Raw genomic sequence first — 20,172 nt, forward strand, 5'->3', positions numbered from 1 at the left:
CCTTTTGGCTTCGTAGCATAATACGGTTAGCCTATGAGACTGCTGGACAGCAGCCTCCTGAAAGAATTACAGCACATTCTTCTAGAGCTGTGGCTTCCACTTGGGCCTTTAAGAATGAGGCTTCTGTTGAACAGATTTGCAAGGCTGCAACTTGGTCTTCTCTTCATACTTTTTCCAAATTTTACAAATTTGACACTTTTGCTTCTTCGGAGGCTGTTTTTGGGAGAAAGGTTCTTCAGGCAGTGGTTCCTTCCGTATAAAGAGCCTGCCTGTCCCTCCCGTCATCCGTGTACTTTAACTTTGGTATTGGTATCCCATAAATAATGGATGATCCGTGGACTGGATACACTTAACAAGAGAAAACAAAATTTATGCTTACCTGATAAATTTATTTCTCTTGTAGTGTATCCAGTCCACGGCCCGCCCTGTCACTTTAAGGCAGGTAATTTTTCCATTAAACTACAGTCACCACTGTACCCTATGGTTTTCCTTTCTCTGCATGTTTTCAGGTCGAATGACTGGTAATGGCAGTTAGGGGAGGAGCTATATAGCAGCTCTGCTGGGTGAATCCTCTTGCACTTCCTGTTGGGGAGGAGTTAATATCCCATAAGTAATGGATGATCCGTGGACTGGATACACTACAAGAGAAATAAATTTATCAGGTAAGCATAAATTATGTTTTTTTGCCTCAGGATAAAAAACCTAAGGGTAAATCTAAGGCTTCTAATCGTTTTCATTCCTTTCGTCAAAATAAGGAACAAAAACCTAATCCTTCCCCCAAGGAATCTGTTTCCAATTGAAATCTTCCTCAAATTTGAATAAATCCAAGCATTTCAAGAAACCAAAGTCAGCCCCTAAGTTCGCATGAAGGTGCGGCCCTCATTCCAGCACAGCTGGTAGGGGGCAGATTACGGTTTTTCAAGGATGTTTGGATACATTCTGTCCAAAATCAATGGATTCAGAGCATTGTCTCTCAGGGGTACAGAATAAGATTCAGAGTAAGACCTCCTGTGAGAAGATTTTTTTCTCTTGCGCATCCAAGTGAATCCAGTAAAAGCTCAGGCTTTCCAGAACTGTGTTTCAGATCTGGAGGTTTCAGGGGTAATCATGCCGGTTCCTTTTCAGGAACAAGAACTGAGGTTTTATTCAAATCTATTCATTGTCCCAAAGAAAGAAAATTCATTCAGACCAGTTCTGGATCTGAAATTTTTGAATCGTTATGTAAGAGTACCAACTTTCAAGATGGTGACTATAAGGACTATTCTTCCTTTTGTTCAGCAAGGACATTATATGTCTACAATAGACTTGCAGGATGCTTACCTTCATATTCAGATTCATCCAGAACATTATCAGTTCCTGAGATTCTCTTTTCTTGACAAGCATTACCAATTTGTTGCTCTTCCATTTGGCCTAGCAACAGCTCCAAGAATCTTTTCAAAGGTTCTGTGTGCCCTACTATCTGTAATTAGAGAACAGGGTATTGCAGTGTTTCCTTATTTGGACGATATCTTGGTACTAGCTCAGTCTTTACGTTCTGCAGAATCTCACACAAATCAACTTGTGTTGTTTCTTCGAAAACATGGTTGGAGGATCAATTTACCAAAAAGTTTTTTAGATTCCTCAGACAAGGGTCACCTTTTTAGGTTTCCAGATAGATTCAGTGTCCATGACTCTGTCTCTAACAGACAAGAGACGTTTGAAATTGTTTGCAGCATGTCGGCACCTTCAGTCTCAATCATTCCCATCATTGGCTATGTGCATGGAAGTTTTGGGCCTCATGACTGCAGCATCGGAGGCGATTCCTTTTGCTCGTTTTCACATGAGACCTCTCCAGCTTTGCATGCTGAATCAATGGTGCCAGGATTATACAAAGATATTACAATTAATATCCTTAAATCCCAATGTTCGACACTCTCTGACATGGTGGTTAAATCACCAGCGTTTAGTTGAAGGGGCCTCTTTTGTTCAGCCAACCTGGACTGTGATCACAACAGATGCGAGTCTTTCAGGTTGGGGAGCTGTCTGGGGATCTCTGACAGCACAAGGGGTTTGGAAATCTCAAGAGGCGAGATTACCAATCAATATTTTAGAACTCTGTGCAATTCTCAGAGCTCTTCAGTTTTGGCCTCTGTTGAAGAGAGAAACGTTAATTTGTTTTCAGACAGACAATATCACAACGTTGGCATATGTCAATCATCAGGGTGGGACTCACAGTTCCCTAGCTATGAAAGAAGTATCTCGGATACTTGTTTGGGCGGAATCCAGCTCTTGTCTAATTTCTGCGGTTCATATCCCAGGTGTAGACAATTGGGAGGCGGATTTTCTCAGCCGTCAGACTTTACATCCAGGGGAGTGGTCTGTCCATCCAGATGTGTTTTCTCAGATTGTTCAGATATGGGGTCTTCCAGAAGTAGATCTGATGGCTTCTCATCTAAACAAGAAACTTCCCAGATACCTGTCCAGGTCCAGGGATTCTCAGGCGGAAGCAGTGGATGCGCTGACACTTCCTTGATGTTATTAACCTGCTTATATCTTCCCGCCTCTAGTTTTTCTTCCTAGAGTGATCTCCAAGATCATCATGGAACAATCATTTGTGTTGCTGGTGGCTCCAGCATGGCCCCACAGGTTTTGGTATGCGGATCTTGTTCGGATGTCCAGTTGCCAACCTTGGCCACTTCCGTTAAGGCCGGACCTACTGTCTCAAGGTCCATTTTTCCATCAGGATCTCAAATCATTAAATTTGAAGGTATGGAAATTGAAAGCTTAGTATTAAGTCATAGAGGTTTCTCTGACTCGGTAATTAATACTATGTTACAAGCTCTTAAATCTGTCTCTAGGAAGATTTGTTATCGAGTTTGGAAGACTTACATTTCATGGTGTTTTTCTCATAAATTTTCTTGGCTTTCTTTTAGAATTCCTAGAATTTTACAGTTTCTCCAGGATGGTTTGGATAGGGGTTTGTCTGCAAGTTCCTTGAAGGGACAAATCTCTGCTCTTTCTGTTTTATTTCACAGAAAGATTGCTAATCTTCCTGATATTCACTGTTTTGTACAGGCTTTAGTTCGTATTAAGCCTGTCATTAAATCAATTTCTCCTCCTTGGAGTCTTAATTTGGTTTTGAAGACGTTACAGGCTCCTCCTTTTGAGCCTATGCATTCTTTGGATTTTAAACTACTTTCTTGGAAAGTGTTGCTCCTTTTGGCTATCTCTTCTGCTAGAAGAGTTTCTGAGCTATCTGCTCTTTCTTGTGAATCTCCTTTTCTGATTTTTCATCAGGATAAGGCGGTTTTGCGGACTTCATTTGAATTTTTACCTAAGGTTGTGAATTCTAACAACATTGGTAGAGAAATTGTTGTCCCTTCTTTGTGTCCTAATCCTAAGAATCCTTTGGAAAGATTCCTTACATTCTTTGGATGTGGTAAGAGCTTTGAAATATTATATTGAAGTTACTAAAGATTTCAGGAAGACATCTAATCTATTTGTTATATTTTCTGGTCCTAGGAAAGGTCAGAAGGCTTCTGCTATTTCCTTGGCCTCTTGGTTAAAGCTTTTGATTCATCAAGCTTATTTGGAGTCGGGTCAAGCCCTGCCTCAGAGAATTACAGCTCATTCTACTAGGTCAGTCTCCACTTCGTGGGCTTTTAAGAATGAAGCTTCAGTTGATCAGATTTGCGAAGCAGCGACTTGGTCCTCTTTGCATACATTTACTAAATTCTACCGTTTTGATGTTTTTGCTTCTTCTGAAGCAGTTTTTGGTAGAAAAGTTCTTCAGGCAGCTGTTTTTGATTCTTCTGCTGCTGTTTTAAGTTTTTCTTTTCTTCATAAGAATAACTTATATTGGGTTGTGGATTATTTTTTCAGCATTTGGTGGTTGTTTATTTTTTATCCCTCCCTCTCTAGTGACTCTTGTGTGGAGTTCCACATCTTGGGTATTTGATATCCCATATGTCACTAGCTCATGGACTTTCGCCAATTACATGAAAGAAAACATAATTTTTGTAAGAACTTACCTGATAAATTCATTTCTTTCATATTGGCAAGAGTTCATGAGGCCCACCCTTTTTATGGTGGTTATGATTTTTTGTATAAAGCACAATTATTCCAAATTACTTTGTTGATGCTTTTTACTCCTATCTTTATCACCCCACCACTTGGCTATTCGTTAAAATGAATTGTGGGTGTGGTGAGGGGTGTATTTATAGGCATTTTGAGGTTTGGGAAACTTTGCCCCTCCTGGTAGGATTGTATATCCCATATGTCACTAGCTCATGGACTCTTGCCAATATGAAAGAAATGAATTTATCAGGTAAGTTCTTACATAAATTATGTTTTTTGTTTTTTTAACGTGGTCACGTTTTAGGACTAGCCAGTTGAAAATCTGGCCTTTAGGAGGCCGTGACCACACGTCATCCACCTACTTTATTAAGTGGGCATGCGCGACAGTCTAATACTTCCTCTCTGACTACACGCTCGTTGCCGTTAGCTCAATGTAGAATGGATTCCTCAACTATCGCATGCGCAGTTGTGAACTCGCTCATGTGCATTTAGACTATATATCGTGAAAGCACTTGTGAGATTATGCGTATAGAGCGGGTGGGACCGCTCTATACGTCAGAGGACATAACTTCAAGAAATAGAGATGGGGAGGAGCTATCCTCTAAACGTTAACGAAAAATGGGGATATATAATCAAAAAAATAAATAAGAAATTTAAAAAATAAAGTTAGCGATTAGATTATAGTATGATTAATGAATGCATTGATAGATTAGAATAGAGCAAACTTTACCTTCACTTTAAACTAAGAGAGAAATGGGAGGGGTTTTAAGCTCTGATATGGGTTCTTGACCACCTCCTTGTAGCTGGAACTATATCCCATATGTTATGACTGTGGACCATCATTTCGAAAAGAAAATAATTTATCAGGTAAGCATAATTTTTTTTTTCACTCCCTTCTTTTATTAGATGGATGACTTGTGGGCTACAATGTTTCCATTCATTTTTTTTCCAAGACATTTTCCTCAAATATTTGTGACTTACTGCTTTTTGAATATACAAATAGTGTAGTAGTATGGTATTTATCTTGAATATTTAATCAAAGATTGATTACATAGCAGTAAATACATTTTCTTTCTTAAGATGGTGAGAGTCCACGAGCCATCACATGTAGGATTAAAGTCTAGTCCTACAGGAGGAGGTAAAACAACATATCTTTAATCCCTCTTACTTTCCGATGATTCCTTAGTAATTTTTTCACCTCCAGGAGGGGAGCGATGGTGAAGTGCTTATCTACACATCCGATTGAAAGGGGTTTTCAGACCAATGTGAGACCCATTTTCTTCCTCAGAGTGCTGTAAATAGGAAAGAGGGGTGAACAGGAGTACAGCCGGCAGCAAATCTCCTTATGTGAGTTTGCCACTAGCCTTCTTCAGGTTTCACTGGAATTCATCCATAAGCTTCCCCCTATTGGCCTTGTCTATGTATTCCTGATTCAGATCCTGTCTCAGTGCATACTACACAAGATGGGCTCTTCTCCGGGAAGCAAATCTTAGGTAAGTAGTAGCTTGTACTTGCATAATTCACATACAATTTTAGGCACCACTGAGACTATTCCAAAGATGATTGGTGCTATTTTCACTTTGGCTAGGCGGACTGTAGAGGAAAGTACCTCTTCTAAGGATCCGATGGAGGAGATCATTTTGACTTGCAGGCTATAATTTCTGTCCAGCTGTTAGTATAGCCTGTGTATCTGCAGCTACTGCAGTATGGTGTGACAATAGCGCTGACCTTATTTCCCAGAAGGTCACCTTGATTCAATTCTGGATTGCTTGAGGTTGATCAGACTGTGATGCAGCTGTTGCATTAATGCAAAGAGTGCTGCTTTAACTGTTGTGGCTAGAAAAAGCATTATGGCTCAAGTCATGGTCTACTGATTTTATCTAAAAGCAGACTTCTTTTCTTCCCATTTCAGGGACAGATCATGTTTGGACCTGGACTGAATGCCACCATAGTTTCAGGTAAATGCGTTTTCCTGTCAAGATAGAAAAGCTAAGGACAGGGCTAAGTCTGTTAGACAATATTACTTTTTTCATTATTCAAAGACGCAAAGATCCTACTATTTTAGTGTCTCCGAAGTCAGACACCTCCAAGTCCACAAGGAATCCAGGTGTCTCTAAGTCATGGGTGTCAAACTGGCGTTATTTGCAATTAATCAATTAGTGTTGTCAAAGTATATAACATTAAAGGACACTATTCAATTCACAAACGACAGCATAGTAATAGCAAGATATGTTGGTAGTGTGTGGTCCGCGTGACTTGCACTTATACTGAAAATGACCCGTGACTCAAATGAGTTTGACACCCCTGCTTTAAGTCTAAGTGCAAAAATATTTTTTCCTTCCATAAGGCAGGGAGAGTCCACGAGTTCCTTCCTTACTGTTGGGAAATACAACACCTGGCCACCAGGAGGAGGCAAAGACACCCCAACCAAAGGCTTAAATATCCCTCCCTCTTCCCCTATCCCCCAGTCATTCTTTGCCTTTCGTCACTATAGGAGGTGGCAGAGAAGTGTCAGAAGATTTGGATAGTCCTGTAATGGGTATGTTTCCTTCAAGAAAGGACTGGAGTTTTCCGTAATCATGTCAACCTCTCAGAATATTGATGAAAGTTAGAATCTGGAGATGCAGGGAAAGGTTTTCTGCGAACCCATCCAGACTGTCGCCTAACAGCTCCTGAGCAATCAGTGTTGGCAAGTTTCACTGCTTGCTGTTACACACTCAAGTCCATGTCAGAGCGTTGCTGCAAGACTGTCACACTTGAAAGGCTATGCCTGTTCCACAGCATGGATCCTGGAGGGTAAGAGCGTTTTATATATTCACTTTTGCAATACAGGGTCACAATGTGGCTCCTTTATGCCGCTATAGGATCAAGGGTTAATATCTCCTTCAGGGAGATTATTTGAACAGCTAGGGGTTATTTATAACTGCTTTAATGTGAGAGTTTGTTGGGCTCATCGACTGTGTGCTTTTGGCTTGGAACAAACAAGTTTTACTTTCGTTTTTGAGTGTTGCGCAGCTCATATCTTAGCTCCTTTTTCATAGCAGGGGAAGTCCTGTTTTGCGCACCACGTGACCAGGTGCGGTCTTTTTATTTTCCTACGATCCTGCTGTGGACATCACTCCTACGATCCTGCTGCGGACATCACTCCTACGGGCTAGGAGGAGGTGAGTGCCGCAGCCATTGGGATTATAAAGGTGCCGTTTTTTTAATAAAAGTGTTCTTTTTTTGACTGTCCTGTGGATATATCTTTGCTATGGAGAACTCTGATACTACATTAGAATGTTCCGCTCCTGCTGTACTGATTAATAATTCCTGTTTATATTGTGAGGAGGCCGTGGTTTGCCCACCTGCTCAATTATGTTCCATTAGTCCTGTTCTAAAGTCTAAGAAGGGAGACAAGCCTGCTAATACTCATAACGTTATTAGCCCCTCTGAGCCGTCTACCTATCAGGAATCTGTGTCCCGAGAGATTACTACCCCTTTTACGTTAATCACTCCACATGCAGTGCCCCACGGCTCAACTAATCCTTCATCTGGGGGGCTTTTTTCTGTGTATTTTACCACACAGTTACAATCGGCGGTGTCTGCGGCCCTGCGTGCCTTACCTCCCTCTAGCAAGTGCAAGAGAAAGGTTAAACATAGTTCTCCTGACCTAGAGTCAACTAAATATTTGTCAGATTTAGCTACTATATCCTAGCTATCCGAAGATGAGTTGACCTCTAGCTTCAGAGCGTGAACTTTGAGTCGGAAACTTCAGTTTTTAAATCTCCTTCAGCGGAGGAACCCTCCTTTTAGATTTAAAATTGAGCATCTGCGTTTTTTTATTAAAGGAGGTTCTGTCTACGCTAGAGGTTCCAGAGGCTAAACTCTCCGAGGAACCTAAGCTACCTAAATTAGACAGGGTTTATGAAGACAGAAAGGTCCCTCTGACTTTTCCTGTGCCAGTTAAGATGGCAAACATTATTAATAACGAATGGGAAAGAATAGGAACTTTTTTTTTCCCTTGTCTAATTTGTAAAAATTATTCATTGTCCCTGGCTCTCAATTAGATTTGTGGGGCTCCATCCCTAATGTCGATCACGCTTTTTCTACGCAGGCTAAGCGTACTACTATCCCTCTGGAGGATAGTTCTTCTTTTAAAGAGCCTATGGACAAGAAAATTGAAACTTTTCTGAGGAAGATGTTTCAACATACAGTACAGGGTTTTAATTTCAACCGACTTCAGCTGTAGCCGCAGTTGCTGAAGCAGCTACCTACTGGTGTGACACTCTGTCGGAGCTCATTGTGGTGGAGACTCCCCTTGAGGATATTCAGGAGAGAATTAAAGCTCTGAGAATTGCTAACTCCATCCGACACTAATATGCAGATTATTTGCCTAATTGCAAAGGCTTCTGGCTTTGCGGTTCTAGCCCACCGGGCTCTCTGGTTGAAGTCTTGGTCTGCTAATATGAATTCTAAAATTCCAGAATCCTTTCTCTTCCTTTCAAGGGGAAGATTTTATTCGGTCCAGGGCTGGATTCCAGTATTTCTACAGTTACAAGAGGGAAAGGTGCCTTCCTAAAGCAGGATAAGAAGAATAGTCCTAAGGGACGGCAATTGTCTAATTTTTGTTCCTTTCGTTCTGACAAATCATGACGACAGCAATCCTCATCGAAGTCCAAGCAGCCCAAGAGTACTTGGAAGCCGGCTCAGACCTGAAATAAGTCCAAACAGACTAAGAAGCCTGCCGAGAACAAATCGTCTTGAAGGGGTGGTCCCTGATCCGGGATCGGATCGAGTAGGATCAGACTGTCTCTTTTCTTCAGACGCTTGGTTCCAGGATGTACAGGATCCTTGGGTCCTGGAGGTTGTATCTCAGAGATACCGGATAGGATTCAAATCTCATCATCCATGGGGCAGATTCCTACTCTCCAGGCTGTCTACAAGACCAGAAATGAGGACTGCCTTTTTGGGTTGTGTACGGGATCTCTCCTGTCTAGGAGTAATTGTCCCGATACCTACAGCAGAAATAGGTTTGGGGTTTTATTCAAACTTTTTTGTGGTTCCAAAAAAGGAGGGAACTTTTTCGTCCAATTCTAGGCTTAGTGCCTAAACAAGTTTCTGAGCATTCCCTCTTTCAAGATGGAGACAATACGGGCAATCCTTGCTCTGGTTCAGGAAGGACAGTTTATGACCACCATAGCCCTTCACGTTTCGATACACAGGGAACATTTTCAGTTCCTGGGGTTTGCATTTCTGGACCAGCACTTCCGTATTTTCAAAGGTTCTGGGGGCTCTTCTAGCCATTGCCAGAACACTAGGTATTGCAGTAGCGCCTTACCTGGATGATATTTTGGTACAAGCACCATCTTTTCGTCTAGCGGAAGAACACTCTGAGTCCCTTCTCAGTCTTCTTCGATCACATGGATGAAAGATAAACTTGGAAAAGAGTTCTCCTACTCCAAGTACAAGGGTGAATTTCCTGGGGACTATAATAGACTCCATATCCATGAGAATATTTCTCACAGATCGGAGATCAGCTAGCTACTGCATGTCTTGCCCTCCAGAACTCCTTGAGACCCTCAGTGGCCCAGTGTATGTAGGTTATTGGACTCATGGTGTCCTGTATGGACATCATTCCCTTTGCCAGATTCCATCTTAGACCCTTATAACTATGCATGCTGAGATAATGGAACGGTTACCATTCAGATCTGTCTCAACAGATTGTGCTGGACAACCTGTCGAGACTCGCTATCTTGGTGGCTCGGTCCAGATCACCTGTCCCAAGGCACATGCATCTTGAGACCGTCCTGGGAGATTGTGAGTACGGATGCAAGCCTTTCCGATTGGGGTGCCAATAAGGCACAAAGGCTGTGGACTCAGAAGGAGTCCTCCCTTCTGATCAATATATTGGAACTCTGGGCAATCTTTAAGGCTTGGCCCCTTCTGGATTCGTCCCAGTTTATCAGATTCCAATTAGACAATATAACCTTGGTTGCCTACATCAACCATCAGGGTGGAATGAGATGTCCCTTGGTGATGAGAGAAGTATTTCAGATACTGGAGTGGGCGGAGACTCATGTACGCTGTCAGCGATCCACATTCCGGGTGTGGACAACTGGGAAGCAGACTTCCTCAGTAGGCAATCCTTTCACCCAGGGCAATGGTCTCTCCACCCGAGGTGTTTGCAGATATATGCAGTGAGTGGGGGACGCCGGAGATAAATCTCATGGCATCCCACCTCAATACCAAGCTACCCAGGTACAGGTTGAGGGATCCTCAGGCGGAACTGATGCCCTGTAAGTACCATGGAGGTTCAGGTTTATATATCTATTTCCTCCATTACCATTTCTCCCTTGTGTGGTGGCTCGCATCAAGCAGGAGCGAGCATCAGTGATTCTGATTGCTCCATTTTGGCCACGATAGAGGTTTTCGGATCAGGTGGGGATGTCCTCATCTCCTCAGTCCTTGTCGCAGAAATCTGCTGATTCAGGGTCCCTTCGTTCATTAAAATTTAGATTCTCGGCGTGTCCAGGCAGCGTCCATGTCTGGTCGCAAAAATAGAGGCTCCTGATGTACTTTGTAAGATTAACTAAATATCTTTGCCATCGCTAAGAATACAGGCTCCTACAGTTTAGATTCCACGTCTTGAAACATTTCTACACATGGTCAGGTGGAGTGCCGGCTTTATTACATCTATCCCAACACCCCCACCAGTTCGCCAGTTGAAACAGGCTCCTTCAATAGCTAACACTGACTAATATGATGGAGGAATTTCAAGCTACTCTGTGTGCTCTTTTAGCAGAATTTGAGCAGAAGATGGATAGTAGGTTCCATGACCTCTTAAACATTCTCAAATCTGCCCACACTGAAGATGGAGGCGAACAGCCAATGCGTTCTGAGAAGGATCTCCCTAAACCGACTGAGGACTATTGTGCTATTTTTCAGACCCCAGTATCTCCAGCGAAAGAGCTTAGAGGAAAATCAGACTATATTGCCCTAACATGCGCAGATACCCGTGCAGAGAGAAACTCTGCTGCAGGTCTGTCGACTCCCTCTATAACCAGGAAGATGATCGCCATCTCTGTGACGAATGGAGGGCAGCTCTCAGACGTGGAATATCCGCTATGCAGACAAATATCCACACCAACTCCATACCTGAAGGTCTACCTGAAAACCAGCTCCTCACCGAAGATACTTAGCTGGGGAGGTACGGCCGACTCCCGTAGCCAAGACCCTGAACTACCTGTAATCACAAGATATAAGATGGCGGAGCTGATCGCAATCCTACAACCCAATTCAGGAAGCGACCTGACTGCTGGGATCTTGCAAGTTATTCCCCCCACTAAAGGTAACTCCATCAGCTGCGAGTGGAATCTCTCCTGCAGCACACAAATCTGGTCCCGTGCAGGTGTAGGCTAGGGAAAAAGCCCATACCGCAGCAATCTCTGAGCCTGTTCATACATCGGACAAATGTGGGCTCCAATTAGCACCAAGTCAGATTTTTTTCTTCAAAGGACTAAACATTGATCCCGGGACATATGACAGGTATTCTGCCTGATAATAGAACTTTGTACAGAGTCATGCTACTAGATTAACCAGGTCATACCCCATTGCATACATCCATCTACAATATTACCCCATTATTGTTTTGTTTCACATTGTGTTTATTCCATGTGGGGTTTCATATTGATTTCATATTGACATTTGGCTCTCCTACTACTTTTCCCATCTTTGACAATATCATCTGGTAGACTGTGTTAGTGTCTGCTATACTTTATTCCACATCCTTAAAATTAGAATTTTTTTTTTAGATCTCCCCTAAGCCACAAACTTTTTTTGTCAAAGTTTTTCTTTATGTTGTCTTTACTAGTGGGATCACCCACATAATAGCTTAGTATTTGATAAGGTTTATACTGTTTAATGTACTGTGTACTTATTGTCTGTTTTACATGTTACATTGTACTATATGTTTAAATTGAGTAGGAGGTACATACTATATTATTATGGTAATATTTGCATATATTTAATCCCAAATGCCCAGGTGCCCACTAGTCTGTTGCATGGGTATAAGGTTTATGCTGAAGTCTTCTTTGTACCTTCCCCCTGAGCTTACACTTTACCCCAGACATTTTATCCCTTTATGTGCCAATAGAATTGATCATAATGAGGTTATATACAGTAACTCCGTGTAATAGCCCACAGACCTCATATCATGGCTTATTATACCTGCTCTTACACTGCTCAAAAACTATGGTCTCACACTAGTAGAGATTCTCTAGATATGTTTTGAAGTATACTCCACCTTAGGCATTAACCTCCTAGTCCTAATTAATCCATGCTTGAGGATTGCTTGACAATGCCTTCCAGACTTAATAACTTTCTAGGCTTGCATGTTTTGAACGCTAACTCTAAACATAGAACACACACGCCGCCTTCACTAATATGATCTCAACCTGCTCAAAAATGTATTACCATATTCTTGGAAGATTAATTTGGTCTTACTCTAGGGTTAAATATGTACCATCACTTTGTTAAGTTAAGCAGGATTTATGATAATATTATATGCAACTTTAAACCTCTATAGGCCCACGCACAAGAATATTCCCCCCAAGAAACAAAGATCAGCACTAACCCTAAGAATACATTGAACAGAGATGGGATAGTAGTCTGCTCCTTTTCACCCAAATACATAACTGTAGCTAGTCTGTAGGCGTATTATATTAAGTCACAATAAGCATTACTGTTATACGCTTCAAGGTCTGTGATTTCTATGAACGTTAACCAGCTTATAGTTTTATAGGGATGAGTAGGAGTTTGAGGTATTACATCACTATTTAGACACAACAAGTGACAATGCCATGGTCAGAATATATTTATATGTTCACTTTTTATGTGTTCCTGAAGATGTTCTACGTTTTACTATGTTTTGTTACCTCGTATGTTTATTATTGTGCAGAAACCGACCCTACTGTCTGTCCCTTTTTACATTTATTTTCTCTTATTATTACATGTGGTACATTTGCCACCATCTCACGCCCTTCCCTATATGTTAAGGGCCACAAATGGCCAAGATATAATTTAACTCCCCCCGCTCCAACCTATTTAGTTTAGATAGGTCCAAGAATGTCTCCTTTAGCAATGAGGGGAACAATTTCAGACCTTATGTAATAGCAATATCCACATGGTAAGGCCAATGGTCATGCCATACTTTTTAGAAGCTGACTCTCATTCTGTTGGATAGTGGTTTCAGACAGTCATAATGCATTTATGTATACTACATAGACCTATAAGAGCGGATATTTGTTTGGCATCTTACTAAGGTACATGATAAAGGATACAACAATACTCTCCCCATATATATTAATCTATATGTCCATAGCGCTACTTATAATACTCCCATTACACCAACTATAAATTTTAGGCTCATGCTCACTTTTCCCTTATGTAGCCTATCAGATCCTTATACATTTTTTTTTCGTCTCAAGACATATAAATATCCCATCTATATTATTAAATCTCCCGGACATGCCTCCCCCTCCCCCTTTTTCCCCAATCTAAAGCAGCTCTTGTCTGCTGATCTACCCGCACTCTATCATAATGGTCCTGATGTGACCTCCACATAGCTATCAACCACCATGCTCTAGCCCAAAAAGTGCATATGTTATAGCTATATCATTCCTATAGTTATCAAGAAAAATGAAGTTTCATTTGTGTATGTGTTAGTTGATGGATGATATTGACTTGTTTATTTCTATTTAATATGTTGCAACTTATATACATGATCTGCAATGTATGACTACCACACAGCTATCATTGAAACAAGACATTGTTTTATTGTACGACTACTGTATAGCTCTGACTTGTCAATCTCTTGTTTTCTTATTGTCTCTATTAACGCATAAGAAACTCAATAAAAAAAAATATTTAAAAAAATAAATAAAAAAATTTAGATTCTCTGAGGCTGACTGCGTGGAGATTGAATGCTTAGTCTTAACCAAGAAAGGGTTTTCTGAAAGTGTTATGGACACTCTGGTTCAAGCTGGTAAATCAGTTACTCGTATCTACCATAAAGTGTGGAGGACTTACTTGTACTGGTGTGAAAAGCTTGGCTTTTCCTGGCATTAGGTTAAGGTTGCTAGAAGGGACAGATATCGGCCCTGTCGGTGTTACTGCACAAGAGATTGGCTGAGCTTCCGGATGTGCAGTCCTTTGTTAAGGCTCTGACTAGGATCAGACCTGTGTTTAGATCTGGGGCGCCGACTTGGAGCCTCAATCTTGTTCTTAGTGTTTTGCAACAGGCTCTGTTTGAGCCTATGCATACTGTTGACATTAAATTGTTATCTTGGAAGGTTCTTTTTTTGTTGGCTATTTCCTCTGCGTGCAGAGTTTTTCGAAATTTCTGCTTTGCAATGTGACCCCCCTTATCTGGTTTTCCATGGTGATAAGGCTGTTTTATGTACCAAATTAGGGTTCCTCCCTAAGGTGATGTTGGATCGTAACATGAATCAAGAAATTATTGTTCCTTCCTTGTGTCCCAATCCTTCTTCAGTGAAGGAACGTTTGCTTCACAATCTAGATGTGGTTCATGCCTTGAAGTTCTATCTTCAGGCTACTAAGGAATTCAGACAATCTTCCTTTTTGTTTGTCATCTATACAGGGAAGCGTAAGGGGCAGAAGGCTACTACAACTTCCCTATCTTTCTGGTTGAGGAGTGTCATCCGCTTAGCTTATGAGACAGCGGGGAGACAGCCTCCTGAGAGGATAACGGCTCATTCCACTAGAGCAGTGGCTTCCTCCTGGGGTTTTAAGAACGGAGCCTCTATGGATAAGATTTGTAAGGCGGCTACCTGGTCCTCCTTACACACTTTTTCAAAATTTTACAAGTTTGATGTGTTTGCTTCGGCTGAAACAGCTTTCGGGAGAAACGTTTTGCAGGCTGTGGTGCCCTCAGAATAGGGTCTGTCTCTCTTTGTTCCGTCCCGTTATTCCTTCAGTGTCCTCTGGAACTTGGGTATAGTTTTCCCAACAGTAAGGAATGAAGTTGTGGACTTTCCCTGCCTTAATGAAGGAAAACATAATTTATGCTTAGCAGATAAATTCCTTTCCTTCCCGTCAGGGAGAGTTCCCGACCCCTCCCCTAATTTTAATTTTTGTTGGGCGACTTCCTTTTTATATTATTTCTTTTGGCACCTTTATACACTGATGTTTCTCCTATTTTTCCTTGTTCCCTCGGCAGCATGACTGGAGGATAGGAGAAGTGGGAAGGATATTAAAGCCTTTGGCTAGGGTGAAGTTGTGGACTCTCCCTGCCAGGAAGGAAAGAAATTTATCTGGTATGCATAAATGTTTTTTTAAAAAACAAAACTGTCCCATCCTCTAAATCAGCATGAAGTTGCAGCCCCAACCCAGACTCAGTTCTAGTGGAGGGCAGACTAAACCTTTTTCAGAAGGCTTGGAAAAAATCTGTTCAAGATCCTTGGGTACTAAATATAATTTCACAGGGGTACCACATATGCTTTTGGTCTCACGCTCTTTGAGGAAGATTCCTCCTGTTTCATATTCCAAAAGATCATTTAAAGGCCAAGACTTTCTTGCCATGTGTAGCAGACCTAGACTCCATGGAAGTAATTACTCTGTTTACCTTGGAGAAACAGAACCAGGGGTTCTATTCACACATTTTCATTGTTTCAAAGACAGCTGTGACTTAGTCTAAACGGGGACTTTACTTTCAAAATGGAGACTTTTCACACTATATTACATTCAGAGCAGGAGGGCAATGTATTTCTTCCATAGACTTAAAAAAAGATGCCTTTTTGTGTATCCCTATTCACAGAGATCACACAAAATTCCTCAGATTTGGGTCTATAAACTGGTATTACCAACGTTTGCCACTCCCATTAGGTCTGGCATAAGCACCAAGAATCTATTCAAAGGTTCTCAAATCTTTTTTGTCCATAATGAGAGCTCAGGGAATGGCAGTAGCTCCATACCTTGACAACTTTAAGCTACAAGATGCTACTTTTCAGATGGCACAGGAATATTCTTTAGTTCCTTTATTCCTGAAAAGCTGTCTACTAGCACAAACCAGAGTTGCCTTTCTGGGCTTTGTCATAGATGCAAACAATTTGACTATCTCTCACAGATGCTTGCAGACACAAAATTGCAGAAGCCCTGTGCTTTTCTACAAAAATCTCTTCTTTCTACACTGCTTCAATGCATGGAAGAAGTTGGTCTCATGGTTGCGACTTCAGATGCTGCACATTTTGCCAGGTTCCACTTATGTTCTTTGCAGCTTCAAATATTGCAGTAGTGGAATTTTTATCTTCAAGCCACTAATGAATTCAGAAATTTTCGTTAGTTTTTTTTCTCAGGTTCCAGCAAGAGAAAGAACACTACTGCAATTACCTTGGAAGCTTGACTTAAAGCTTTGATTCGTGTAGCGTGTCTGGTAGCAGGGAAGTCTGCCCCTGAATGAATGATTGCTCATAAACTTCCTTTGAACAGATTTGCAAGGCATCTTTATAGACCTTTAACAAATTCTACCATTTTACATGAGTCTTCTGAGGCTGCTTTTGGTAGGAAAAGTTCTTCATGTTGCAGTGCCTGTTTAGTACCTGCCTTAACTGTTTTCACCTCCCTTTTTCATGGTGGACTCATGGACTTCATAGCTTGGGTATAGGATCCCACATGTGATGGCTCATGGACTCTCACCATTTTATGAAAGTAAAAATGTATGCTTACCTGATAAATTCATTTCTTTCTAATGACACAAGTCCACGGATCATCTTATTACTATTGGGAATATCACTCCTGCCCAGCAGGAGGCAGCAAAGAGCACCACAGCAAAGCTGTTAAAGGAACAGTTAACACCAGAATTTTTGTTGTTTAAAAAGATAGATAATCCCTTTATTACCCATTCCCCAGTTTTGCAAAACCAACACTGTTATATTAATACACTTTTTACTTCTGTGACTAACTTGTATCTAAGCATCTTCTGACCACCCCTAATCACATGACTTTTAGTTATTATCTATTGACTTGCATTTTAGCCAATTAGTGCAGGGTCTGCCACTAGACAAGGGCGTGATCACAATGCTATCTATATGCTATCTACATGAGCTTACTCTCCCCTGCTGTGAAAAGTAAATAAAATAGAGGCGGCCTTCAAGGGCTTAGAAATTATCATATGAGCCTTCCTAGGTTTGCTTTCAACTAGAATACAAAGAGAACAAAGCAAAATTGTTGATAAAAGTAAATTGGAAAGTTGTTTAAAATTACATGTACTATTTGAAAAATGAAAGTTTTTTTTGGACTTTACTGTCCCTTTAAATATCACCTCCCTTCCCTCCAACCCCAGTCATTCTCTTTGCCTACGTTAGAGCAAGCAAGTGGTAAAGTTAGGTGTTAAATATTAAAATCTTGCTTGAAGAATCTTTTCTACGTAGTGCAAGATTGTGCTGCTTTGTCCTAGGGTTTAGCCATAGTCCATACCAGTCTCAACTGTAGACTTCTGGCAATGCGATTCACGTAATACGATGCACATGCGTGAACAGGAAAAATTAAATGGGCATGCGTTGGTGGAGTTCCAAACATGAATTTAAATATGCTAATAAGAGGGACATGATAGGACTGTGGTAGAGTGTGTCAGACAGTCCATTTCTGTGGGCTGTCTGTAACTACGTCAGCAGGGAATTTAAAGTATAGGATTAAATACCTTAATCCCTTCATTTTTAAAGTAGGATTGTTTTAAAATACTAATCACTATTAATCTATGCATTTTTATAATCAGTTTTCCACTTTTCTAATCCTTAAAGAAGCTATAATGCAGTATAATAAATAGATAACAACAGTAACTTCCAGAATGTTTGTGTATTTTCCATTGTGTACATTCATGGTTCTGTCAAATATCTTTTAACTTGAATTATAGTATGTTATTTAATGTGTTTCTAAACTATATGGAGAGTGTTTGTTTAGTCTTGTCAAAATGATTTTATGCTTATCAATAAATGAATTAATGAATTTTAGCATGTGCTCTATTTGGGCACAATTTGCAATCCTTTCAAACTATTCTCAACCCAAGAATGGCTGTAAAATCTAGTTTTTATATTTTGTTTTTAATGTAAAATGTTAAACCCTTTCAAACATATAAAATATTTGTCTTTCCAGCTACCATTTTATCCTGTGGATGGATTATTTATCTAACTTATTATAATTCCCGCAATGTTGGACTCATTTTAACCCTGGTGCTTAACCGTTTGTACAAACATGGATATATACATATTGGTGAGTGTTCCTTCAGGACCACAATTCTGTTTCAGATTTTCCTATCATGCTCAGTTCTAAACCTTGTTAGGGCTGTGTGTGTGTGCATGTGTGAGAGAGCTTTATCTGAGCTGTTTTTCCATAGATATGGCCGTAAATATGCCTTGGGGTCACTTAGTTCTGTTATTGCAATTTATTTTGAAATGTGGTGGGGAAAGGTGCTGTTTTTACTTACAGCATTATGCATTTTCCTATATATTATTCAGCTTCTTGCTTTTCCATTATGCTTTATATCTTCAGTGGGAATGTGAATGATTTTTTCTTTTCTTTCATGTTATGCACACTTCTGTATTACATACGGTAAATTTGAAACTGTTCTAAATGGCTGACTGGTTCCTACTTTTTATCATGCTTACAGTGTTGTATGAAGTAATTATTGTGTTTATAGGAAGTTAATAGGTTCTGCTTAGTCTAAATTTAATGTGTGTGTATGTACGTATGTGTATGTATATGTGTGTGTGTGTGTGTGTGTGTATATATATGTATATATATATATATATATATATATATATAAACACACATTGAAAGTCCAGCACTCACTTACAAGCTCTCAGCTAAGATTAAAAGCAAAAATGGAAGGGTTAGTTACCACATTTGGCCAAATGGGGCAAGCCCAGGTACCACGTCAAGGTCCCTTCCAAAACCTGGGACCCTAAAACAGCCACATAATGCAAACTCTCAATCCAACAAACTGTGAACAAGTGAAGGGTGCACAGGCTTATGTAATCACCCTAAACATATAAAGAACATGGAAGGGGACTGCACTCTCAGACTGGACTGGGTACACATCCCATCACCCTGCAACATGCTCAGCCCTGGGTGCTCACTGGCACTCACATGAAGCTGTGCTGTCCCCAGAATCACAGGCAGTTAACCCCAGACAGGTCTGGGTGCAAGAACCATAGGGGAAAATTACAAAACAAATTAATACAACACACAGAGAATGTCCAGCACTCACTTACAAGCTCTTAGTTAAGATGAAAAGCAAAAATGGACAAGTTTGTTACCGCATTTGGCCAAATGGGACACGCTCAGGTACCACGTCAAGGTCCCTTCCAAATCCTGGGACCCTAAAACAGCCACACAATTCAAGCTCTCAATACATAGAGAAGTTTGGAGTAAGATATCTGCGCAGAGCGAAATGTCACAAAGCTAATGGTGAAGACAGAGGATCCCTAAAACCTCTACAAATGCAATTGAATACAATCCCAAAACACATACTCGGATGGGACAATAACAGCAGAAATAGAGCAACGTGTTTCAGCCGTAACTGGCATTTTTCATGCTCAAGCTTTTTCAGCTTGAAAAAGGCCAGTTACAGCTGAAACACCTTGCTCTATTCCTGCTGCTGTTGTCCCATCCGAGCATCCGTAGTCCTAGAGGTGCAGCAGAGATAGGAATCGCTAACTGTTCAAATCATCAGAAAAAAACGCCAAGGAGCGACTCTGAATGAGATAGCACAACGGACGCTTTGGAAAAATCTTTTGCTCACGGGGCTATCGTTCTAAATAAAGACAAGAACCCATTCCCGTTGTAAGTAAGAAATATACACCTTAAATTTGGTTCTTGCGTATTTTGTGATTTGGGATTTTTTCCTTTATTCCAGCATCTTGTCGAAATACCTGTTTAGGTAACACCTGCTGGATTCCAATCCCCTATTCTGACATGGACTTTTAACTTGTATGCTTTTTAACTTGTGTATGTTTTTATGTTTTATTTTTTAACTGTGTTTACTGGATATTGCACTTTACCAGTTTTTGTTTTTATGTGATACATTAGTTTCAGATTAAATTGTTGCTATTTCTATTTCTA

The 20,172-nt window shown here is 40.7% G+C and overlaps 1 protein-coding gene across 8 annotated transcripts in view; it reads left to right on the forward strand.

The window, feature by feature from the left end:
* BLTP1 (bridge-like lipid transfer protein family member 1) overlaps positions 1-20,172 on the forward strand; it is a 1,044,923-nt gene that overhangs the window by 147,571 nt on the left and 877,180 nt on the right. For all 8 annotated transcript variants that reach the window (XM_053703615.1, XM_053703613.1, XM_053703617.1 and 5 more), the window contains one exon: positions 18,205-18,321. In XM_053703615.1, coding sequence (XP_053559590.1) covers positions 18,205-18,321 — 117 coding nt within the window. The remainder of the gene's footprint in view (positions 1-18,204; positions 18,322-20,172) is intronic.

This window comes from Bombina bombina, chromosome 2, assembly GCF_027579735.1.
Source record: "Bombina bombina isolate aBomBom1 chromosome 2, aBomBom1.pri, whole genome shotgun sequence".
NCBI classification, from domain to species: Eukaryota; Metazoa; Chordata; class Amphibia; order Anura; family Bombinatoridae; genus Bombina; species Bombina bombina.